Consider the following 27,500-nt stretch of genomic DNA (forward strand, 5'->3'; position numbering starts at 1 on the left):
TTTCAACAATGAAATCGTTGTCTTGGTTCAAAAGAAGACGTATTTAAATATATATATATATATATCTTAAAGCTACAATCTGATTTGATGATTATTTCTATTAAAAAAAAAAATAATAATAATAAAAATAATTGGATGAAAACCGATATCCGGCCAAGAGAGATTGAAGATGTTAACGATGGCTCGGTGATTGTGACTGCAAACCACTGTCAGGGGCAGATGTTTCATTACTTTGAATATGCTGATGGAGATGATTGTTGATATAGTGGCTTGAGGTGAAATGAACCCAGCTGTGATGGTTGGGGAAGAGGGGGCGGGGAGGGGAGGGGAGGGGGCAGGGGGCGGGGTGGATGTCGACGTTGAGGATGTTTTTGCCGTTCTTTGAGGGAAGCAGTCTGCGAGATGGGAGATTTTTTTTTTTTTTTTTTTTTTTTTTTTTTTAGTTGAGCGTGCTTGTTGTTGTTTACTGCAGTGATGTTCGTATTGTTTAGTATTAGGTGTTTAGTGAAGCATGACTCTTCAGTTTGGACGCTCGTGATGGTTGCTTGCATTGCAAACGTTCCTCAGACTGGTTACATGTGTTGGGGCAATTTGACAACAATCGCCACAGTGACTTTTTTTTTGTACTTTTTGTTTATATATATATATATATATATGCTGAATCAAGTATTCTTTTTGGAATCAATGTGTTCATCACAAATTCTTTTTTTTTCTTTTTTTTTTTTTTTTAGAAACGGTTTGGGTTTGTCCGCGTGTTGTGTAATTACGTGAATTATAAGACAAAAGTTTATTTTGGATTTTATATGTGTGTGCCGCCGGTGAGAATGAGACTGAATTTAATGTAAACCATAACAGTTTACTCCATGTAGTTGCAAAGAAGGTAGTGTACATGACAAATGGGGTTGTGATAAAGTATGGTCATTTCCCCGACAATGTTTCTTATAGAAAGAAAAATTGTGGGGTGGGGTTGCGGGGGATGGCGCTCCCATACTTTCTCACACGGTAAATGCTCCTTATTTTTCCTATCAGGGTTTTCTTGTAGATTTATAATGTCGGGGGGAAAATGTGAGAGAGAAGGGATAGAGGAAAGACAGAGGGGAGAGGAGAGAGAGAGAGAGAGAGAGAGAGAGAAGGACGACATGACAACAATGACAGAAAAAGAAACAGCTCCAATGGATTTAATCCCGAACTCACTGCTTGAAGTACGTGATGAAGATGAACAGCACATCTTTCGCACGTTCTCAAGTCATTCTCTAAAATATACGAGGAAAGTGATTAGATTCACAGATAATTCACATCCTCCGCTCACTATCGAATATTCATGTTAAAAACGAACAGTATTTATCGCTTTCACCATCAACACAGTTCCTGGAGGAAAGTGGAGTGGAGGCCTGTTGGTAACGTGTCAGCAGAGGAAGCGAGAGAATCTAAGGGCACGGGATCGAATCACACTCACCAGAATTTACTTCCCCTTCATTACACCTTGAGTGGTGGTCTAGACGCTATCCATTCGGCTGATACGATAAACTGAAGCCCTGTGTGTAGCATGCACTTAGCGCACGTAAAAGAACCATCAGCAACAAAAGGGTTGTCCTTGGCAAAAACTTTACAGAAAAATCTAGTTTGACAGGAAAACACATAAACTAGCAGGCACGAAAAAAAGGGGTGGAACTGCACTGTAGCGACGCGACAGGGGTAGAACTGCACTGTAGCGACGCGTAGTCTTGCCCTGTCTATGTGAATGTGTCTTCATGTTTTACATCTATTTGCTTATATATCATTTATTCACCTCCTTTTTTTTTTTTTTCTCAAGGCCTGACTAAGCGCGTTGGGTTACGCTGCTGGTCAGGCATCTGCTTGGCAGATGTGGTGTAGCGTATATGGATTTGTCCGAACGCAGTGACGCCTCCTTGAGCTACTGAAACTGAAACTGAAACAGACGCGCTCTCCCTGGGGAGACTGGCCCGAATTTCACACAGAGAAATCTGTTGTGACAAAGAGTAATGATACAATACAAACAAAAACTACGTTTCCTGTGCGTCCTCAAATCACTGTTCCACACTAACAACGAACAGCAGATTTCGCTTAACTCTTTCATCGCCAAGTTTCTGTGTGAAAAACGCCAAGTGTCTGTGTGAAGAAAACGCCAAGTGTCTGTGTGAAAAAAACGCCAAGTGTCTGTGTGAAAAACGCCAAGTGTCTGTGTGAAAAAAACGCCAAGTGTCTGTGTGAAGAAAACGCCAAGTGTCTGTGTGAAAAACGCCAAGTGTCTGTGTGAAAACCGCCAAGTGTCTGTGTGAAAAACGCCAAGTGTCTGTGTGAAGAAAACGCCAAGTGTCTGCGTGAAAAACGCCAAGTGTCTGCGTGTGAAAAACGCCAAGTGTCTGTGTGAAAAAAACGCCAAGTGTCTGTGTGAAAAAAACGCCAAGTGTCTGTGTGAAAAACGCCACGTGTCTGTGTGTGAAAAACGCCAAGTGTCTGTGTGTGAAAAACGCCAAGTGTCTGTGTGAAAAAACGCCAAGTGTCTGCGTGAAAAACGCCAAGTGTCTGTGTGTAAAAAACGCCAAGTGTCTGTGTGTGAAAAACGCCACGTGTCTGTGTGAAGAAAACGCCAAGTGTCTGCGTGAAAAACGCCAAGTGTCTGTGTGAAAAAAAACGCCAAGTGTCTGTGTGAAAAAAACCGCCAAGTGTCTGTGTGAAAAACGCCACGTGTCTGTGTGTGAAAAACGCCAAGTGTCTGTGTGTGAAAAACGCCAAGTGTCTGTGTGAAAAAAACGCCAAGTGTCTGTGTGAAAAACGCCAAGTGTCTGTGTGAAAAAAACGCCAAGTGTCTGTGTGAAAAACGCCAAGTGTCTGTGTGTGAAAAACGCCAAGTGTCTGTGTGTGAAAAACGCCAAGTGTCTGTGTGAAAAAAACGCCAAGTGTCTGTGTGAAAAACGCCAAGTGTCTGTGTGAAAAAAAACGCCAAGTGTCTGTGTGAAAAACGCTCCCAAGCGCCAGATATTTTACATACCATGCTCTCAGTCACAGGTTTCGGTTCATGTCAAAACAACACAATGAACTTGTTTACTTCAAACTTGGTCAGGGAACAAAATTAATGTTAGTCATAGCTCCATTGGTGGAAAAACTGGCTGAAGCTGTTACAATGTGAAAAAACGTCGACTAAAGTCGCCTATGGTGTTGCCCTGTCTAGTCAACTGAAGTCGCCTGTGGCGGTGAAAGAGTTGATATGATAGGTATTCACACTTTGTCAAACACATTCAATACAACAACAGAATATGCAGCGCACTATATTCGCATTCTGACAAAACCCATATAAAAGAACGCTACATTTCGTTTCCATCTTCAAATCAGTGCACGAGACATTGCTAAAAAAAAGTTATATATAACAAAAAAAAAAATAATAATAATAATAAAATAAAAAAGGCGAGGCCTTCAACATTCGCGTGTGAAACCCTCCTTAATGGAACACAGGAAATATGGAACAGAAAATACAAGACCGTTGCTCTTTCGTAAATACAAAGTTTTAGCTGTCTGTATATAAGATGTCCCGTTGTGACCTTGGCCTTTAATCCGACCTTGAATTTCAATACTGATCATGCTGTCAACATTACCAGTTGCAATACTAATTTTAATGAAAATTGTGAGACATAGGCTTTACGGAGCTTTTTCCCCCTTCATTTGACCAAATATTACTTTTGAAATCACATGCTTAACTCATCATCATATGGAAGATAGGAAAGTTCTTGTGCATACCTACCACCCTATCAAGTTTTGTTCTGAAACTACATACGGTTGTCGAGAAAATTCCAACAGTTAAAGTTTAACACACACACACACATACACACACGCACGCACCCACAAACACACACACGGAATGCACACACACACACACACACACACACACACACACACACACACACACACACACACACAACCTGGTGATGACACAGTCTCATTTTATTAACATACATAAAAAAACAACAAACAAACAAAGCACAGATGGTTTCAAGTGCATTCATAAAGTAGTTTAAAATCACTCTCGTTCTTCCACCGGGATACAAATTTCCATGGAACGTCTTTACACAGAGAACACACCACCCATGTCAGGTTCTGAGAAACATATCCACTAGCTCCACCCCACAAAAACAAAAGAGCAATAGCGTTGCTGATGAGGGCTGCGGTGGTGGGGTAGGGGTTAATCTTAAAGAAATGCTAGTACAAAAGAAAAATCGGCAGCGAAAAAAAGAAAAGAAAAAAAAAGATTGCATGTAAAAGGGTCGTTGTGAAACAATCACAGTCGGTTTCTATTACTGTACATAAGTAAATGCAGGTATATAAAACCAACGATCACAGTCAGTGTGTTTTGATGTAAAAAAAAAAAAAGAAAAGAAAAAAAAAAAAAAGCGCAAACATAACACCAATGAAAGCGCGATACATACATCCCCCTTGAGATTCACTGTTTAAAGCTCGTAAGAAAACACCGTATGTAAATGTATGTATTAGCGGTACACCTCCACATCGGGACAAGTTGTTCAGGAATGAGTTTCAGTTTCAGTTTCAGATGAGTGAGGTGTCAGAGCGTGCGGACATCCACATACGCTAATCAACATCTACTTTATAAAAAATTTTTTTTTAAATCTATAAAGATAAGAGATACCTGATCTACGCTCAACCCAACAGGTTAGTCAGGCCAGAGGGAATGATAATGATACCGGTACGTTTCAATGCTACTTTTCTTGTTATTGCAATAACATTTTTGTTTGTTTTATATAACGTCATACAAGTCAACAAACAGTGAGTGAACACACACACACACACACACACACACACACACACACACGCACACACACACACACACACACACACACACACAAACACGTTTCGACCGTCCTTTCAATCTACACAGTGTCATGATAACGTGACCACAACAAAGTTGTCAACATCAAGAAATAAAATTGTATCAATTCGACAGAACACCATGCGCACGCACACAACACACGCTGGCGCACACACGCACGCGCACACACACACACTGAAAGACACAGAGAGAGACAGACTGCGACAGAGACTGAGAGAAAAAAAAAAGCAAGGAGAGAGACGCCCATACTCACAGCTCTTATTTACACAGTAAAAAAAAAATCTGCATAATATCAACCAATTATCAATCCAGTGAAACACAAAACTGCACACAGTCAAATGCTTTGGAAAACAACAACAAAAAAACAAAAAAACAGGAATCATATAGCCCGTATACAACAGTGTCCGTCTACATGCAACAAAAAGCCCACTGGAATTGTTCAACTTCTTTCCACACTATCTCCCGCATGTGTCAAACAGTGATGACATTTTATGTACACAGTAACAGCAGCACACATCATTATCAGAGATCATGGACTAGAAGGATGGCAGTCTCAGTTCCGTGAGGCTTGTTTGGTAAGTTTACACACACACTTTCTCTCTCTCTCCTTCTCCCTCTTTCAAACACACATAATCTCCGTCTCTTCCTCTCTCTCTCTCTAACACACACACACACACACACACTCCCTCTCTCAAGTACACATTCTCGCTTCTGCTCCCTCTCTCAAGCACACGTATTCTCTCTCTCTCTCTCTACTTCCTCTCTCAAAGAAAAACGCACACACATACACACTAACACGCACATACTCTCTCCCCTCCCTCTCTCAATTAGACACAGTGACACGCACACACACACGCTCTCTCTATCTCTTTCAAACACACACACACACAAACGAACATGCACATAAACATTTTCTCTCTCCTTCTCTCAAGCACACACACACACACGCTCGCGCGCGCACACACACACACACACTCTCTCTCTCTCTTTCTCTACTCTCTCAAGCACACATACATACCACACTCAAACTCATGCACGCGCGCACAGACCCACATTCAAGACTGCACGCGCATGCACATGCAAGATTCCACACCACAATGAACAAACGATTAAAATGCAACGTAAACTTTCTCTGACATGGAGGAAGTCAAGAGTGTCATGGCAACTTCAGGCTTCACACATTTGCATACTACCTGACAAAACTTTTTAAAAAATGCAAGTAAAAAAGAAAAGAAAAAAAAAGAATATCGTTATCATTAAATTTAATGGCAACCTATCTGAAACATTTTCTGTCGCACAGATTATGTTTGTTTTGTGTTTGAACAACTATGCAACATGCACAGAAGTTGGTATTTATAGGCACGACCCTTTTGCCCGTTTGAGTGTGTCTGTGTCTGTGCACGCATGCGTGAGTGCGTACGTCCATGTATGTGTGCGCATGTCAGCGCGCGCGCGTGCTTTTGTGTGTGTATGTGTGTGTGCGTTCGCGGGCGTGTGCGTGTGACCAAGTTTGCGCGTGTGTGTGTGCTCGCGTGTGTGTGTGTGTGTGTGTGTGTGTGTGTGTGTGTTGTGCGTGTATGCAAAGTATGTATGTTTATATGTATGTAAATCTCTTAATTTTGGAGAGAAACATGACCAGTAAATCAAGCCCCAGGTATGTTAAATTAACCCAACCCATCATGCATAGTCACACCTATTAGGGTTTTTTTTAGGGGGGGGGGGGGGGTTCTTTTCGGAATGTTATAAAATGTTGAGCATTATGTGCTGCCTGCGGTACAGCCAACCGTTCTGTGTAGTTATTCCATTTCTGATCACCTCCCTTTCTATGTTTCTTGTGGTCTTTCCTCGTATCTTTTCTCTTTTTTTTTTTCACATGTTTCCCTTTCGAGGGCTGAATGAAAATAAAAGGAAATTGTTTGCTTACTCTATTACCATCAGAAATAAAATTCAACCCAATTCTGTCTCTCTTCTCCCCTCTGTCTGAATACAAAGACACGTGTTCTAATGGTTTTTTTTCCAGGCTACACAACAGTCTGTGGTCCCTATTTACCCCCCCCCCCCCCAATCCACATCGTTTCACCAGGGCGTCTTTGGCTTGTAGATAAAAGTTGTCCTGTTTCCGTCCTTCTCATATTTATTACATTATGCACACTTCACCCTCACAGTTTTCTCGCAATGAATCGCTGCACTTTTTTTTTTCATAACTGTCAGTAAAGACTTTCGTTATTTCATTCAGCGATTTCTTGGGGGGGTGAGGTGGGGTGATATTTCATCATGCCTACCCGTTATTACTTTTAAGTCACACTGCCGCTCACGCACAATACGATATAACGTATGGTCCTAACCTCCCTCTCTTGTCACTCCCAATGGCTGTGGGTCGCTTTGGCTGCCTACTGAGTACATTGCATGGTAGCTGGCTTGTCTGTCACCAGGAGGGGTGGCTAGTTGGTCAACATGGTGTGGATAGGAATCCATCAGCTGTGCAGACAGGTAGGAATCCATTAGCTGTGCAGACAGGTAGGAATCCATCAGCTGTGCAGACAGGTAGGAATCCATCAGCTATGCAGACAGGTTGAAGACAGGAATCCATCAGCTGTGCAGACAGGTAGGAACCCATTAGCTATGCAGACAGGGTGAAGACAGGAATCCATCAGCTATGGAGACAGGTAGGAATCCATCAGCTATGGAGATAGGTAGGAATCCACCAGCTGTTCAGACAGGTAGGAACCCATTAGCTATGCAGACAGGGTGAAGAAAGGAATCCATCAGCTATGGAGACAGGTAGGAATCCATCAGCTATGGAGATAGGTAGGAACCCATTAGCTATGCAGACAGGATGAAGACAGGAATCCATCAGCTATGCAGACAGGATGAAGACAGGAATCCATCAGCTATGCAGACAGGATGAAGACAGGAATCCATCAGCTGTTCAGACAGGGTGAAGACAGGAATCCATCAGCTGTGCAGACAGGGTGAAGACAGGAATCCATCAGCTGTGCAGACAGGGTGAAGACAGGAATCCATCAGCTGTTCAGACAGGGTGAAGACAGGAATCCATCAGCTGTGCAGACAGGGTGAAGACAGGAATCCATCAGCTGTGCAAACAGGGTGAAGACAGGAATCCATCAGCTGTGCAAACAGGGTGAAGACAGGAATCCATCAGCTGTGCAGACAGGTAGGAATCCATCAGCTATGGAGACAGGTAGGAATCCATCCGTTGTGCAGACAGAATGAAGACAGGAATCCATCAGCTATGAAGACAGGATGTATGTAGCAATCCAACAGCTGTGCAGACAAGATGTATGTAGTAATCCATCAGCTGTGCTGACAGGATGTACGAAATCATCAGCTGTGCAGACAAGTTGGAATCCACAGCTATGCAGGCTGGGTGTACATTGGGAATCTATTCTCTTTGCATCAGAAAGCAGGAAAGAAATCATCAGCTATGCAGACAGGTAGGAATCCATCAGCAGTGCAAACACAATGCAGGTAGAAATCCATCAGCTGTGCAGACAGGTAGGAATCCATCAGCAGTGCAAACACAATGCAGGTAGAAATCCATCAGCTGTGTAGACAGAAGGCAGGTAAGAAATCACCCGGTGTGCAGACAGGTAGGCAGGAATCCCTCAGCTGTGCAGACAGGTAGGAGTCTATCAGCTGTACAGACAGGATGTAAGAAATCATCAGCAGTGCAGAAAGGTTGGAATCCACAGCTAAGCAGACTGGGTGTACATTTTCTGTGCATCAAAAAGCAGGTAAGAAATCATCAGCTGTGCAGACAGGTATAAATCCATTAGATGTGCAGACTGGTAGGTAGGAATCCCTCAGCTGTGCAGACTGGTAGGTAGGAATCCCTCAGCAGTGCAGACTGGTAGGTATGAATCCCTCAGCAGTGCAGACAGGTAGGTAGGAATCCCTCAACAGTGCAGACAGGAGGCAGGTAAGAAATCACCAGTTGTGCAGACAGGTAGGTAGGAATCCCTCAGCAGTGCAGACAGGTAGGTAGGAATCCCTCAACAGTGCAGACAGGAGGCAGGTAAGAAATCACCAGTTGTGCAGACAGGTAGGTAGGAATCTCTCAGCAGTGCAGACAGGTAGATAGGAATCCCTCAGCTGTGCAGACAGGTAGGTAGGAATCCCTCAGCTGTGCAGACAGGTAGGTAGGAATCTCTCAGCAGTGCAGACAGGTAGGTAGGAATCCCTCAGCTGTGCAGACAGGTATTTAGGAATCCCTCAGTTGTGCAGACAGGTAGATAGGAATCCCTCAGCTGTGCAGACAGGTAGGTAGGAATCCCTCAGCTGTGCAGACAGGTAGGTAGGAATCCCTCAGCTGTGCAGACAGGTAGATAGGAATACCTCAGCTGTGCAGACAGGTAGGTAGGAATCCATCAGCTGTGCAGACAGGTAGGTAGGAATCCCTCAGCTGTGCAGAGAGGTAGGTAGGAATCCCTCAGCTGTGCAGAGAGGTAGGTGGGAATCCCTCAGTTGTGCAGACTGGTAGGAGTTGTGTATACAGGTAGGTAGGAATCCCTCAGCAGTGCAGACAGGTAGGTTAAGGTAGGAATCCCTCAGATGTGCAGACAGGTAGGCGGGAATCCCTCAGCTGTGCAGACAGGACTGCAGCTTGTCCACCCAGTCGTGTGCAGAGCCGGCGTCAGGAGCCATGAAGTGGTACACACGGCGGACAGTTCGCACCTGTTGGTCCGGGACACAGAGAGAAACAGCCATCCTCTTCATCGTCATCGTTATCAACATCATCGCTGGTCGTCATAATCTTCGTCAGTCATCGTCGACCTTGACATCTTCATTGTTGTCAAAATCGTCGTCATTGTCACAGTAACCGTTATATCATTGTCGTCATCGTCATCACCGTCGTCATCATTATTGTCGTTATCGTCATTACCGTCTTTATCATCATCGTCGCCGCCATCATACCGTCATCATAATCATCGTCACCGCCATTTCCATAATCAGCACTGAAATCATAACCACTAACACTGCCTCTCTGAGAATCATCAGTCTTCGTCTTTTCTCACCCTCATCAACATCGTAAAAATCATCATCATCAGCACCATCATTCATCTCATCATCACCACCACCACCGTTGTCATAGTCATCAATATATCATCATAATTACCAACGTAAAGGTGGAGCTGATGCTGAGCAAACGGAATAATGAACGAAACAATACGGACCCAAATATCTTGACACTGATCAGTATCATAGCACTATTACATAACAATTACAATCTGCTGTATTGCGCGTGCTGCTGCTTCTACCTGTAGAAAAAAAAAGAACAAAACTGCTGCTGCCATGACTTGTGCTTCTATCTTCGCCACCTTTACCCAGAAACGAAAGTATCTGGTAAAAATGTTTAACAATCGACACTGCTGATTAGTTTCACTATGTGTGTGTGTGTGTGTGTGTGTCTTTCGTTTTTTAATTTCTTTTTTTTGGTCTTTTTGAAAGCGTCAGACGATCAGACGAAAATGTTTATCTGGATATCAATGAACCCACCCAAACTCAATTAAATTTCACTTCCTGTTTTCTGGGGTGAGGAGGCTGGGGGAGGGGAGGGAAGAATACTGTTAGAACTTAAATCATTTGTTTCTTATATTTGTAGTTCTCTTCGATAGAATTATCCCTGTTGATATGGACAAGAAGGTTGTCAATTGCTAAGGAAAATTTACTTATTTGTGAGTATTTGCTTGTTTGAGCGAATGGGCTTTTGGTTTGGCTTTTTGTTGTTGTTGTTGTTGTTGTTTTGACATCACCTTTTTTGTGGTATATATAAAAGAACTACGTATACAACGTTTCAATGCCCGGCCCCACCACGGGGCACAAGAAATACACGTTTTGCCTTTGCTTTTGCCACCATGAACACTGCTACAGCAAAGCACAACTTTCAAACAACCAGTGAAGAGATGATTAAAGCACACAGGTTCAAGAAATCCAACCAATAAAAAAAGAAGAAAAAAAACCGCCTGCTTACGTAATTGTACACATAGGTATGTAGGTTAGCAAACGTATATAAAAAGAAAAACACATTTCATACGCCTTCATGAGTAATTTTACAGATAAGTAGGCACCTAACAAACATGCATCTAATGTGCGGTGTATTTGAGCAGAGAAAAAGACAGACAGGCGGGTGGGAGGGAGAGAGGGATGGTGGAAGGGAGGGCGGAGGTTCACCTCAATGAAGGAGTTGTCCTCAGCCTTTCTGGGGGCTCCTGGCAGTGTCTTCATGGACTGCACCGACTCCACTTCCGACAGCTCCATCACCCCCTTCACAGCACCCTCCTCCCGGTTCTCATAGTACCGGATCTGACCACACACACGCGCACACACACACACACGCACACACACACACATACGCGGGCAAACACACACACGAATACACAAGCGCACACACACACACAAACACACACATACATACTTACACATGCGCACACACACAAACACACACGTACAAACACACACATGCACAACACACGTATACATCAGCATGCACATATTGAAAATAATACGTATCTATGATAATATAGGTTTGTGCACACTGATATACACATACGCATGCACACTGATATACACATACGCTTGCACGCACTGTATCTTTTTTCGTTAAGAGCGTGCCATCGTTGTTTAATTCACTTCACTTTTGCAGTGGGTTGAACCAAGCAACATGCCACAGTCTCCTTGGTGAACGGTAGGTAGTGTGTTATGTTGTAGTATTTTGCATTGTGATATGTAGTAGTTTGATATATTGTAATATGTTGTAGTGTGTTGCACTGCTATTTGTTGCTGTCTGTTGCATAGAAATACGTTGTGGTGCGTTGTGTTGTAATATGCTGTGGCGCGTTGTATTGTAACAATGTTGTAATGCGTAGTGTTACATTTGTGTTTTATCATGTTGTGCTGTGCTGTACTGAAAAATGTATAGTAATTTTACATTGTGTTGTATCATCTTGCAATTATGTTGTAGTGTGTTGCGTTACATTGTGCTGTAATATGTTGAAGTGCCTTGTGTTACATTACGTAGCAGTGCGTTACATTGTAAGATGTTACGATACTTTGTGTCATATTATCTTGTAACGTGTTGTAGTGCGTTGGGTTACATTGTACAGCAATATGTTGTAGCTGTTGCGCTACATCATGTTGAAATTTGCCGAAATGCGCTGTGCTGTTTTATGCCGCAGTGCAATGAGCTTCTCAGTGTTGTGATGTGCTGTTGTGTCATTTGCATAATGTTGCAGTGCGTGATATTGTAATACGTTACGATACGTTGTGTTGTATCATCTTGTATCATGTTGTACAGCGCTGTGCTACACTGTACTGTAATGTGTTGTAGTTACGAGCTGAATTTTCCCGCAATGTTCTGTAACTGTCTAATGCCACAGCGCGACAAGCTTCACTGTTCCGTGATGTTCTGTCGTGTTATTAGTGTAACCCTCTCCCCCGCCATCCCCAAACCCTCCTCCCCCCCGTCCCTCACGCCCCCTCAGCCTTCCCCACCTGGTGCTTTAAGGAGTCCAGCACGAACCAGCGCCGTTTCCAGCCCTTGAAGACGGCGCCCTGTTTGGACAGGTAGCCCTGGTGGGTGCGGTGCTCACCGCTGGTAGGGGCAGGGGCAGGGAACTCCGCCACCGCTGCTGCCGCTGCCTCTGCTGCACACACACACACATACACACGCACACAGCGTTGGGAACCAGTGTAAGGCTAGGCTGGACCATGCAACGATCTTTGCAAGCGTTAAATATTGTCATGGAAAATTTCTTCATGTTAACGCAAAATGGGCTTCGCCCGTGTAATAAGATGGCTTATTTGCAACCCTGCGAAGAATCAGAAAATGTCTCTTGTTTTTGTTGCTGTTGTGGGTTTTTTGTTGTTGTTTGTTTGTTTGTTTGTTGTTGTTGTTTTTTTCTTTTTTTCACACTAGTTTTTTCTTTCTTCTTTTATAATTGCTCAAAGTACACAAAAACAACAACATGATTTACTTCATACACATTTTCCACAATGGCTGCAGTTAACACCATACCTATCTGTTTACTGAGTACAATTCAGGGCACGGTTCAAAGCCGAGAAGTAGGTATATAGCGATAAGAAAAGGATGGAGTATGTCCAAAGTCAATTTAGACTTATAATGGAACCGCTATTAGCCAATGGTGTTGTTGTTGTTATCAAATTCAGAATACTCAACAAAAACTCGATGATCGACGGGGACTACTATTGGTGAAGAGGTTTTGTACTATAATTACAGCCTTACCAAGTTTGCTTCGGATACTTCAGAAAAAAATACCATCGTTTAAGTATACCACGGACACATGGAAAATCTGACTGAGTGATTTCATACTCACACTTTGCTTACATGAGTTAAAAAAAAAGAAGAAAGAAGCAACACTTGCAGCAACTAAGCGATAACATCTCATCCATTTCAGCAATAATATAAAGCCTCAAACTCAACACACACACACGCACACACACACAAACACACTGAGTAAAAAGAAATCCAGTAACACTACCTACATTTAAACACTAACAACATATCAATTTCACCAACAATATAAACTCATGAACTCAACAAAACACACACATACACAGACACACGCGCGCACTCACACACACACACACTAAGTCTAAAGAAATATAGTGACACTATCTGCATCTAAACGATAGCAAGTAATCTATTTCATAATTAACACAAACACATAAACTCAACACACAGACACACACACACACACACGGTAAAACTTTCTGCACTTAAACGATAACAACTAATCCATTTCATCAATAACGTAAACCCTTAAACACAACACTCGCACACACACACACACACACACACATGCACGCACATACAAACACACACACGCACACACACACACACACACACACAAACAAACACACACGCACAAACAAACGCACACACACACACACATACCAGCATCAGAAGACGACGATAGGACAGAGGCTGTCCCCACCCTCACCCCTCCCAGCTGACCGATGGGGGTGGAGGTTCCGGTGAGGGAGGGGCGGGGGGAGGACAGGGGGGAAAGGGAGGTGAGGACGGGTTGTCGTTGGTGGCACGCGCCCCTGTCCCCCGCGGTCGGCTTGCACTGGTCGTGACACTTGTAGCCACAGGACACACACTGCGTGCCTGCCCACACACGATTACACACACACATATATATATATATATATATATATATATATATATATATATATATATATATATATATATATATACACTGACATACTCATTCACACACACACACACACATATACACTGACATACTCATTCACACACACACACACACACACACACATATACATTGACATACTCATTCACACACACACACACACACACACATATATATATATATATATATATATATATATATATATATACACTTACATACTCATTCACACACACACACACACATATATATATATATATATATATATATATATATACACTTACATACTCATTCACACACACATACACACTGGCATACTCATTCACACACACACACATACACACACACTGACATACTTATTCACACACACACACACACACATATACACACACTGACATACTTATTCACACACACACACACACATATATATATATATTATATATATATATATATAATAATACACAAAGATTCATACACAGACAGTACAGACAGATATTCAAAAGGACATTCGTTCACGAACGCACAGCCACTCATGCACACAGACACACACACACATATACACCAAAATATACATACACACAGATACAGACACAGACACACATGCATACTGACAAAATATGCATACCAGCACACACACACACACACACACACACACACACAAGCATACAAAAACAAGTCAACAAACACACATCAACACGCACACACCTACCACCACACACACACACACAACGCCCAACGCCCAATAATCACACACCTACATATCCACATTCAACAAAAACACAGACAACGACAAAAAACTACATACATCAACACACACACACACACACACACACACACACACTCATCAACTACCCACACATACAAACACCCTCAACCTCTACCCCCCTACGTTCCCCGCCTACCTACCATCACACACACACACACACACACACACACACACACACACACAATCACCCAACCACACACATAAATAATCACACACGTACACATCCACACACAACACAAACACACACAATAACAGTTTCAGTTTCAGTTTCAGTAGCTCAAGGAGGCGTCACTGCGTTCGGACAAATCCATATACGCTACACCACATCTGCCAAGCAGATGCCTGACCAGCAGCGTAACCCAACGCGCTTAGTCAGGCCTTGAGAAAAAAAGAAAAAAAAAGGAGGTGAATAAATGATATATAAGCAAATAGATGTAAAACATGAAGACACACATTCACATATACACCCACACATGCATAACAGATATGCACCGAACATGCAGTTGCACAGATATGAAAGCACAGTCAAATACATATAAACGTACATGATCTCCAACACACACACACACACCACACACATTACCCTGCACCTCCTCTACCCCCCTCCTCCACACACTCATTTCTAGTCTACGTATCACAGCTTCCACGGCGCACACACACACACGCACACACACACACAAAGATATACATAATAACAAAAAAGAACAACACACACAACAACAAAAACAACAACACACCCACTTACACACAACAACACACCCACAAACAAACATCAACACCTACCCACACATACAAACACCCTCAACCCTACCCCACCATCCAACCACTCCCCCACCCCCCCCAACACACCCACCCACCCGGTCACCCACCCGTCTTGGACAGGGTCCACAGGGGTTGCTGGCATGAGTCACAGGCCTGAGGGGAGGTGAAGGAGAACCTCTCAAACCTGTGACCCCCACCCTCCTCCACCGCCTTCCCTCTTCCCGCCCCAACGCCGGACACGCTGCTTCGCTTGGATTGGTGCACAAGGGTGTGGTGGCCACGCCCCCTTGGCGGGCTCAGCCAATGAGGGCGTTGCTGCTGCCGCGTGCCGCCATCTTGGTCTTCCATCAAGGCGCGGCAGTCTTGCTGGAGTTTGTTCCACATGGTTTTCCAGTTGTTGGTGGTGGTGGTGGAGGTGGAGGTGGTGGGGGAGGAGGTGGTGGTGGGGGTTGGAGGGTGGCGTCCCAGGGCCGCCTCCAGACGTTGTATTTGCTGCGTCAGGTATAAGAGATAGATAGGTAGAGCGAGAGAGAGGTGGAGGATATATATATATATATATATATATATATATATATATACACACACACACACACACACACATACATATGTACACATACACACACACACACACACACACAGACACAAACACACACACACATATATATATATATATACACACACACACACACACACACAAGCACACACACACACACATAATTATATATGTACACACACACACACACACACACACACATATATATATACATACATACATACACACACACACCATACATATACATATACACATACATACATACACACACATATAATGTAAAATCATCACAGGCAATATCATGGTCTCACATCACATAGGCCCAAAATCACAGCAAGATAAAAACATATCACATTTACCCAAGTCAAAAACATGCACCAGGAACCAGGCCTCACAGAAGCACACTAAAAATCATCATTCACAAATGCACGCAAATCAACTCCAAGAGCATGTCCAGCAATCAAATCACAGCAAGCATATACAGATGGAAAAGCTCTACTTAGAAAGATACAAACTGAAAATCGCGTATTGAGCACTCTCTTTAATGCGGGTGTTGGGGTTGGACGGATGTGTGAGGGCAGTGAATTCCATTGTTTTGGTGCAACAAAAGAAAAGGAACGTTCACCGTAAGTTTTTGTGCAAATTCTATCACTAGGCACTATAATACACAACAATAGCACAGAACAGTACTAAACAGGAGCACAGTACAATATTCCATATCACAGTACTGTTCCCTACAGCATCGAAACATTTGAGCTTTCTGATGTGACGTCACAGAGGTCACACTGTGGGGTCATTTTTGTTGCGCACAGAACGCACCAAACTTCACGTGCAAACATCCCAGTGTTCAATGTGCGATTCTCTCCCCTTGGGGTCGATTTAAATCTCCGACTTCGTCTCTGAGCAGTACTCTTCTTTTTATCTCTGAATATCTTGAGTTTACATTTTGGTGATAAACTTTTTTTTTCCCTGGATGGCACACATTACCTTCATCACTAGCATCTACGAGTTTAAAAATAAGTTATACGAACGATGTCGATCAACACCATAAACCGCCAAAATGTCAGCAGGCGTGACGTCCAACTTGTGACCCCTTATTTAGCATATGACCTCGAAGTTCTCTGCGGTACAATAGAGTCCCGATTCATTCACAGCACAGCACAAAGACAGCACGCACAAAAAGTACAGCCCGTTAGAAATAAACACACCACACCACACACACAACACACCACACATGAAAACCCCAACCTGCAGCTGATGACGGAAAAAATCGGGCTGTTGCAGCATGACGTCATCGTAGCACCCGTTCAGGATGACGCGTTCTTTGTGTGACGTGTCAGGCAGGATGTCGTCGTCGTCGTAGTACTGTTCCGTGGCCTTGACCTCCAGGTCAAAGGTGGGTCCGTGCGCCAGGCTCTCGGTGAGGTAGTAGTCCCACACCACCAGACTGCAGAGACTGGTAGAGGGTCGGATCACCTGGAACGATAATCACGATGATGATGAAGAAGAGTGTCGGCGATAATAATAATAATAAAACCAGCTGCTATGGCGGTGGTTAACATCGCGGACTTAAGTCTGGGAGGACGCAGGTTCGATTCCCAGCGGAGGTATTTTTTTGTGTGTATTTTTTGTTTTTTCCTTTTTTTTTTCTCCGGTCCGCAGCCGGCTCCTTTCAGAGCTGAGTGTGCTTTGGGTTCAAACGGGAAGAGCAGGACCACACAATCGAGTACCATCCAGTTCACGGATGCGTCTTTGGGTGTCTTGCTCAAATTTCCTGACCAACACTACAAGTGTCGGTGTCTTTCGGGTCTGGTTAACCGCCTGGACATCATTATGAAAGGAAGCGTGCAGTACAGCCCTGTCACTTAGTCCAGAACCTAAGAAGGACCTCCGGAGCAACACTGTCATCGTCATCCTCATCCGTCATAAAAAAAATTTAAAAAATTATAGCACTGAATTTCAGGTGGCGACAAACCAAGGCACTCAAACAAGCAATTTTCATGCACATGAATGCATCTGAATGATAGGTATGAAAGACAAAACATAGAAATGCATGTTGAGACGCAGCTAGAGAAACTGCATGGACAAAAAGAGGGAGGATAGAAAGAAGCCAGTTTGGGAAGAGGTAGGTTTTAATGCCAGACACTGGAACGATGATGACGATTATGGTGATTATGAAGAGGAAGAATATGATGATGATGATGATGACGTAGAAGATGATCACGACGATGATGCTGAAGAAGATGATGTGGATGGAGAAGAAGGAGAAGTAGAAGGAGCAAGAGCAGCAGAGGTGAAGGGGGAACAAGAAGGCGCAAAACATTATGGTTGGTCAATAATAAGGTTTGTATGATAAAACAAAAGCAAAAGCACATGTTTCTAACATCCACTTCAAGAGATTATATTCAAATACATAAAGAGTGACAGGAAGAGGATCCTGAAGATGAGTGATGGTTGATGATAACAGTCATTTGGATAAGATGATAAACTTATGTCCTGTGTGTGACATGCACTCAACGCATGTAAAAGTACCCACGGCATCAAGGGGTACCCGAAGGAGTAGTCCATGGCAACAAGACTTAGGGAAATTTCACTTTTGACAGTAAAACTATACACAGTAACATTGCAGAGAAAGAAAAAAAGATACTGGTGGCGCTGCACTGTGGCGATGCGCACTCCCCGGGGAGAAAAATCTGCTAAGACAACAACAACAAAAAAAAAGATTATAAAACAATACAATGGCGTTGCTGCTTCTTTGTGTTGCTGTCGTTCTCAAGGCCTGACTAAGCGCGTTGGTCAGGCATCTGCTTGGCAGATGTGGTGTAGCGTATATGGATTTGTCCGAACGCAGTGACGCCTCCTTGAGCTACTGAAACTGAAACTGCTGTCGTTGTTTCTGGTGGTAGTGGTGATTGCAGCAGTAACAGGACGTTCTTACCCGTTCCACGCTGCGCGGACGGAACACGAAGTTGGCGAAGACAGCCGACTCCTCATGCACCTTCTCCATATGCTCCCACACACAGGAGCGCCAAGCTTCCTGACGGGTACCTCCATGAGGAGGTGGTGGTGCGGAACCGTCCGCAGACGCCCTGTCCCCCCCACCCGGGGTGGCAGAGGGCCGAGGGTCTCCCTGCAGCCACCCGGCTTCCAGGCGCTCCAGCTCCGTGTCCATGAGGAAGGAGTGGAACCTGTTGGACACGTGGTGGTAGGCCAGGTACCGCAGGTAGTGCTGGTTGAACTCGAACGACCAGGGAAACTGACGGTGGATCTGTGTACATACAGAGAAAACAGAAGAGAATATTTCATTATCTAGTCAAAAACAAAAATAATGCACGAGGATTACAATCAGTCAAGTCAGTATGTATACCTAAAAATCATTTAGAAAAATGCTTAAACACTAAGTTGACGTAAACCTCACACGGGATAATCAGTTATACAATTATCACTTAAAGGACTGGTATAAAACAAAAAATCATATTGAACGCTAAGTTGACATAAACCTCACACGGAATAATTAGTTATGCAATAATAAGTTAAAAGACATGTATATAACATCATACCATATTGAACGCTAAGCTGAAGTATACCTCTAATATAATAAACAGTTATGCAATAATCAGTTAATTAAAGATCATGTATAAAACATCATATTATTCTTAAAGCTAAGTTGACGTAAACTTTACACAGAACAATCAATTATATAATAAACAGTTAAAGGACAGGTGTAAAACATCATACTATAATTAGGCAATGTCATATAATCAAAAGCTAATGATTGCAATATCAAGCCCTAGACTTACTGGACATGAATTCACTATCCCCACTGCCGTATACGGCTACATTATCTTTAAGGTTTTAACATTTTAAACACATTTTCAAATCATCATATTCCGGACACATAATATACATCAACACACACTTTGTGGAGTCACATAATTAATTAGTGACTTAAAATCTGATATAATATTTCTCTCTCTCTCTCTCTCTCTCTCTCTCTCTCATAAACATGCAGGCCTTCCTCTTATCTCACACCAGAGGACTTTTCACAAATACATATAGCATCCATATCCGCGCTGTGCAAACATATGCCCACACACATACATATATACACTCACGCACACTGACACCCTAACACACACAACCCCACCCACCCACCCACACACAATACAACCACCAGCACCCCAACTGATGAACAGTCAAGGAACTGCATGAAGATGAACGAATCCAGCGTTGTGAGCGGCCGTACACACAGACACACACACACACACACACACTCCTACCCACTCACACACTGACACCCCAACAAACACAAGCCCATCCACCCGCACAACACACACCCACCCACACACCCCACCTGATGCACACAGTCCAGGAACTGCAGGAAGGCAAGGACGAACCCAGCGGTGTGAGTGGCCGCACACACACACACACACACACACCCTCACACTGATACCCTAACACACACAACCCCACCCACACACCACACACCCACCCACACACCCACCAACACCCCCACCTGATGCACACAGTCCAGGAACTGCAGGAAGACAGGAAAGAACCCAGCGTTGTGAGTGGCCACACACACACATACACACACACACACACACACACACTCATACCCACTCACACACTGACACCCCAACAAACACAACCCCACCTACACCCCACACACCCACCAACACCCCACCTGATGCACACAGTCCAGGAACTGCAGGAAGACTGGGACGAACCCAGCGTTGTGAGTGGCCGAGGTCTGTGCGGCGCGCGAGGAGAAGGGGTGACCAAAGGCCGACCACTCCTTGGTCACCAGGGCCCTGAACCCCTGCAGGGTGCGGTAGTAAGGGTCCAGCAACACCTGGGCCACGCTCACTACCTGGACATGCACGATCAGGTAAGGTCAGGTCAGGTCAGTTCAGGTCAGGTAAGGTAAGCTGAGGTAATTTTATGTACAAAAGTTTATTGGACACAAACTTTTTTTAGGATTAAGATGGTGCAATACTGTATTGGATACATTCTTTTAGGATTAGATAAGATAAAACTGTATAAGATAAAAGTTACAAAACTTATCAAATCCAAAACAGGTTTATAAAATATGATAAGATGTGAGTTTATGCCATAGAATAAAAATTAATGAGATAAGATAATACAAGATAAACCGTTATAAGCTAGGAAGCTGAGGTGAAATAAAATAAGATAAAATACAACTTCAATGTCTGTAACTTCATAGGAATATATCTCTTGATATAAGCACACACACCTCACTCTCACTTCTCTTACCCCCCACCAAATAACTGCTTCACACTGATCGCTTCGACCAAAAACACACTTCTCTTCACCTCTGACCAAAAACACACCACTCTCACTTCTCTCACCCAAAACCACATGTAATTCTCACCTCTAACCAAAAACACACCTCACGCTCACCTCTAGCCCAAAACACACTTCACTCTCACCTCTCTGATCCAAAACCACACCTAATTCTCACCTCTCTGACCCAAAACAACAATTCTCTCTCACCTCACTGCCCCAAAACTACACTACTCACCCTTTTTTTTTATTTTATCAAAAACACACTTTAATCTCACCTCTGACATAAAAACACACTTTACTCTAGCTTCTCTGACCCAAAACAGCACCTAATTCTCACCTGTCTGACCCAAAACACAATTCTCTCTCACCTCTGACCCAAAGCACAACTCACTCTCAACTCTGACTCAAAACCACACCTAAATCTCACCTCTCTGACCCAAAACACAATTCTCTCTCACCTCTCTGACCCAAAATCAAACCCAATTCTCACCTCTCTGACCCAAAACACACTTTTCTCTCACCTCTCTGACCCAAAACCACACCTAATTCTCACCTCTCTGACTCAAAACACACTTCACTCACGTTTCTGACCTAAAAACACACCTCACTCTCAGTTGTCTGAGGTGAAAGGTGAAACACTGGGTACATACCTGGGCAGTGAGGTCCCAGCCCTCCTCCACACACACCATGACAGAGGCTGCCTGCACGTCCAACACGTCCACCACCACCACTGCCAGCTGCAGGATCCTTTGTACCTGCGCATACACACACACTTCTTTCGTTTATCATTTTCTTTTATATCTGTTGTAGTTTATCTATCTTATTCTGTGGGGTTTTTTCTGCTACTGAGGTAAGTCTCAGTCGCAAGTAAGTGAAATACATTGGGGGCTTTCTCATATTATTTTCAAGAGCTTAACACAAGAAAAATAAAAACTCTTTCTCTCTCTCTTTCTCTCTCTCCCTCTTTCTCTCTCTCACACATGGGCACGCTTGCAATGTCTGTCTGTATATTATCATTACGATAGACAATTTGTGATTTATATAATTTTCAATTGGTGTTTTCATGTGTGTATGTTGTTGTTTTTTTGTCCAAGTGCGCGTTGCACTATGCGGCACCTATATTCGATCGCTTTTATGTATGCATTTGTTTCAGTATGTGAGCCTGTACGCGTGAGCGTGCATGCGTCTGCGTAGTGCACGGGAGTGTGCCCAACAGTGATTTTTGTTTCGTACAATGTGACTATAAAAGACGCTTGTTCTCTGCCACACCAGCTTCTGAGTTTCATTTCCCGTGTCTATCTTATTCCTTCTTTTTTGCGCCTCAGAATCTGGGACATTTTGATGTTCATATTTCCATGATGATTAACGATGATGGAGGTCATAACCGATGCTGCTGCTGCAAGGGGGGTCCGTTTAGGTTGGGGACTACTTGACAAGGCTGTACTCTCACAATATATTTGTATTTGTATTTGTATTTCTTTTTATCACATCAGATTTCTCTGTGTGAAATTCGGGCTGCTCTCCCCAGGGAGAGCGCGTCGCTACACTACAGTGCCACCCTTTTTTCTTTTTTTTTTCTTTTTTTGTATTTTTTCCTGCGTGTAGTTTTATTTGTTTTTCCTATCGAAGTGGATTTTTTTTTTTTTTTACAGAAGTTTGCCAGGAAAAACCCTTTTGTTGCCGTGGGTTCTTTTACGTGCGCTAAATGCATGCTAGCACACGGGACCTCGGTTTATCGTCTCATCCGAATGGCTAGCGTCCAGACCACCACTCAAGGTCTAGTGGAGGGGGAGAAAATATCGGCGGCTGAGCCGTGATTCAAACCAGCGTGCTCAGATTCTCTCGCTTCCTGGGCGGACGCGTTACCTCTAGGCCATCACTCCGCCTGGTGTCAGCCAGTCAGAGAGTTATAAACACCTGCTGTGCCTGTCAGGAGATTTGAGCAACACTCCCAAAAACGCCTCCCTAAAGTGGATGACCCTCGACTGATTGTCCCAGTCTACCCTTTTGAGACCATGGCACACTTAACTCTGAGTAGGAAAGACCCAGCCACAGGCTAAAAAAGCAAACAATAACAAACAATAACAAAACAAAAACAACAACAACAAAAACAAGAACACAACAAACAAAAACCACACACACACACACACACACACACACACACACACATTTCATGATGCTCGAACCCTTGTCCTCCGAGTGGTTAGCCTGACCACTTCGCCATGTAGCTTCCATCTTTGTTACTCTGTCCTTCAATAAAATAATAAACGAATAGATATACTCTCATAGTGGTAGCGAGCGGTAAGGGGGAGGGGGTCGAAGGGGGCCGGGGGGAGGGGAGAATGATCTGGCTAGTTTACCTGTTCAAGCCAGCCGGAGTCCTCGATGGTCTTCAGGAAGCCCTTCTCTGAGGAGGTGGGGGTGGCAGAGGAGGACGAGGACGAGGAATGGGGTGGCTTGCTGGGGCAGCATGCGGTGACCAGGGTCTTGAAGCTGTTCTTCACGTCTCTCGTCTCGTGCACCTCCATGGGCAGAAAGACACAGCGCGGGAAGGCCTCCGTCCTCATGGTCTGGTGGGGACAGGGTTTTTGATGTGTGTGAGGCATCTTTTTACCGCAGACACAGGGTTATTCGTGATGTTTTATCAATCATTAAACATCATTTTCATGATTCACTCGCTCTCTCTCTCTTTCTGTCGGTATCTTTTTCGATGGCTGTCTCTCGCGGGAGAGGGCTGGACAGGGCTCATGTTGTATGTGAAATGCCTTTTAAGCCCACACAGGCTTATTCGTTTAGTTTATTGAAATCAAATATTGTTTTCATGATTCTCTCTCTTTCTTCCTCTGTAGATATCATTTTAGCGCACATAAAGTTATTCATAAAGTTTTATTAAATATTGTTTTCATGCTTCTATCTCTCTCGATACCTTTTTAGCGCGCAGACTTATTCGTGAAGTTTTATTAAACATCAAATATTGTTTTCATGCCTCTCTCTCTCTCTCTCTCTCGATAGCTTTTTAGCGTAGACAGGGTTAATCGTGAAGTTTTTTTTAAACATCAAATATTGTTTCCATGCTTCTCTCTCTGTGTAGATACATTTTTAACGCAGACAGGGTTATTCGTGAAGTTTTATTGATCATTAAATATTGTTTTCATGCTTCTCTCCCTCCCTTTCGTTTTTTTGTTGTTGTTGTTGTTTTTTAGCGCAGGCTGGGCTATTCATGAAATTTTATTAATCATTAAATATTGTTTTCATGCTTGTCTCTCTCTCTCTCTCTCTCTCTATATATATATATAATTTCTGTGTGTGTGTGTGTGTGTGTATGTTGGTTATAATTTTTTTCGTTCACCTTCATTTTTCTTTACTAGAAGGCAAAAAAGCATATTGTGAAAAAATATATATTGTGCTTATTATCTAACCTCTAAATGTGTATTATCATTTCATTTCGGTTCTCTCTCACACAAACATGCATACACTCAAACTGGTATACCCACCCCCCACCCCCACCACAAACACACACACACAAAAAAATCAAAGGCAAAAACAAAACCACTCACCCATCCCCACCACCTAAAAGCGACCCACCCGCCCCCCAAATAAAGAAGGAAAAAAATCATGGGTAAAAACAAAACTTCTCACGCATCTCTACCCCCTTAAGACAACTTACAAACTCACCCCCACCCCCACCATACAACTTATTTAATTAAAGATAACAAAGTATTCCTGCATCCAGGTCTATGGCACCTTCATCTGGTTCTTCTCCCCAAGCACGTAGAGGGCGACGTCCGGAGGTTCTCCCCCCTGTCCACAGTGACTGTTCCTGGCTCCGCTGTCCTCCCAGCCACGGTCCGTCACACCCCTCGCCCCGTCCCTCTCCGCGCTCGCCGAGGATACCGGTGCTGGTGCAAGCAGTAGTGATGCCGTGTCTCTGTTGCTGTAGCCTTTCATACCCACCGCTGGTCAGACAGAGACAACACGGACAGCGCACGTGCGCGGGCATGCAAACAAACAGGCACACGCACAAGCGCGCGAGTACACACACACACACACACACACACACAAAGTTCTTTTTTTTTTATCCTTTCACTCTATTGGAATATGGAGGATTACCACAAAATAATGTTTTCATGCCCTGAACAAACATTTCCAAATCCACAACAATGTCACACAAAAGCTGAGAAAACACAAATGTCTTTTACCCCCCAAAGTGTGTAGCTAGATAACATTTGCAAATTTGATCATCTTACTTATAGCTAAAATGACTTTTTTGCCTCCTTTGAGCATATTACGAAAATTAAAAACCGATTTTGGAAACAAAATATTTTTTTAGGAACAATATCTATTTCGCAACTGATCATAACTGGGACATTCCATGATAAAAAGGAACTCTCACACACAAAATCACACATGCATCCATTCGCTTAAAACAAGGCAAAACATTTTTATAAACTTGAATATAATTGTTAAAGGGAAACACATAAATGATTTTCAAAGACTGAATAAATGGCAATGAATAGAATATAATGAGTACAACACACACACTAACAATGGTGGTTGTGGTGGTTTCTGTGTTTATGTCATGTGATCTATGCAAGGGAAATGTATGCCCGTTGAATAAAATGAGGGAAAACATACGCGCACATACTCTTATATCTCTCTCTCACTTCACACAAATTTCACATCACCCATAGACACGCACACACATACACCTCTCACCCACACCTACATACCTCCCCCACACAGACACACAAGTGCAAACACACCCACATATTCGCACACAAGCACACATATATACAAATAACACCACAACACACAAACACCTGTGGACAAACACCCCCCCCCCACACACACACCCAACACACTCAAACACACACACACACACACACACAACCCACTCATTCTAGGATAAGAAATTCCTGAACTTGCAGTTCCTCTCTCTTTGATGTTTTTCAGTGCCATCGAAACATGCACTTTGATCGAGTCAAGTTCATTTTACTTTGGAAAACAAACACACACACACACACACACACACACAAATACACACGCAAACACAAACACACACACACACAAACACACCCACATCCCAAACACACACACACTCACCAGCCTGACTGAGACGTGACGCCAACAGACGATCCACAGACGACCCCACCAACGCCGCCCCCCTGGCCCCCGCCGTCCCAACACCACCACCACCACCACCACCCTCCTCCTCCTCCTCCCCCCTGACCTCCAGTGACCTCAGCACGTGACCCAGGTCGAAGGACGGGTTGAAGAAGACGGAGGGGTTGTGTAGGGGGGAGGAGGAGGAGGAGGAATAGACCTGGGGGTGCGAGACGGGGGTGGCGGCCACGAGCACCTTGAAGTACTTCTCCAGCTCCACGCTGGATGATGTGTCTCCGCCTGTAGACCCTGTGGACAGAGAGAGAGAGAGAGAAAGAGAGAGAGAGAGAGAGAGAGGAGAGGTGGGAGGGGTGGGGGCATTGGTGGGGGTTGACAAACAATTGATATTTCATTATTGTTATTTATGATTATAATTATAATGAGTATATCAACAACATCGACGAGAAGGAGGAGCAGAAGAAGAAGAAGAAGAACGAGGAGGAGGAGGAGAGGAAGAGGAGGAGGAGAAGAAAACAACAACAACAATGGTGATAACAACGACAATACCAATAATAATAATAATAATAATAATAAGATGATGATGATGATGACGATGATGATAATAATAATAATAACATAGTTATGATAATAACGATAGAAATGATAATAAAAACTTCATAACGCATCCTCAAGTATGATTTTGACTTCATTAACAACGACGATGTTCCAACGTACGACTGATCGTGGTTGGAGTGGTGCGACAGAAACAATGATGGTTTCATTAATGCTATTTACAACAACAACAACAACAACAACAACGAAGACGACGACAACAACAACAACAATAATAATAGTAATAGTACTATTACTAATACTACTACTGCTACCACTACTACTGCTACAATTAATGATGATGCTGATGGAAGGTTTCTTCATTGTAGTCCTCTGGTGTAG

At 43.5% G+C, this 27,500-nt stretch overlaps 1 protein-coding gene across 1 annotated transcript in view; it reads right to left on the bottom strand.

Moving 5' to 3' along the window:
- Positions 1–6,578: 6,578 nt before the first annotated feature.
- LOC143286995 (myotubularin-related protein 13-like) overlaps positions 6,579–27,500 on the bottom strand; it is a 93,071-nt gene continuing 72,149 nt past the window's right edge. The window contains exons 29-40 of the mRNA XM_076594995.1: positions 26,547–26,855; positions 25,188–25,399; positions 23,804–24,013; positions 22,094–22,198; positions 20,821–21,006; positions 19,072–19,401; positions 17,382–17,609; positions 15,688–16,072; positions 13,797–14,012; positions 12,374–12,525; positions 11,054–11,185; positions 6,579–9,556 (exon numbers count right to left, since the gene is read on the bottom strand). Coding sequence (XP_076451110.1) covers positions 9,461–9,556; positions 11,054–11,185; positions 12,374–12,525; positions 13,797–14,012; positions 15,688–16,072; positions 17,382–17,609; positions 19,072–19,401; positions 20,821–21,006; positions 22,094–22,198; positions 23,804–24,013; positions 25,188–25,399; positions 26,547–26,855 — 2,561 coding nt within the window. The 3' untranslated portion in view covers positions 6,579–9,460. The remainder of the gene's footprint in view (positions 9,557–11,053; positions 11,186–12,373; positions 12,526–13,796; positions 14,013–15,687; positions 16,073–17,381; positions 17,610–19,071; positions 19,402–20,820; positions 21,007–22,093; positions 22,199–23,803; positions 24,014–25,187; positions 25,400–26,546; positions 26,856–27,500) is intronic.

The sequence above is a fragment of the Babylonia areolata genome, chromosome 10 (assembly GCF_041734735.1).
Source record: "Babylonia areolata isolate BAREFJ2019XMU chromosome 10, ASM4173473v1, whole genome shotgun sequence".
NCBI lineage: Eukaryota > Metazoa > Mollusca > Gastropoda > Neogastropoda > Buccinidae > Babylonia > Babylonia areolata.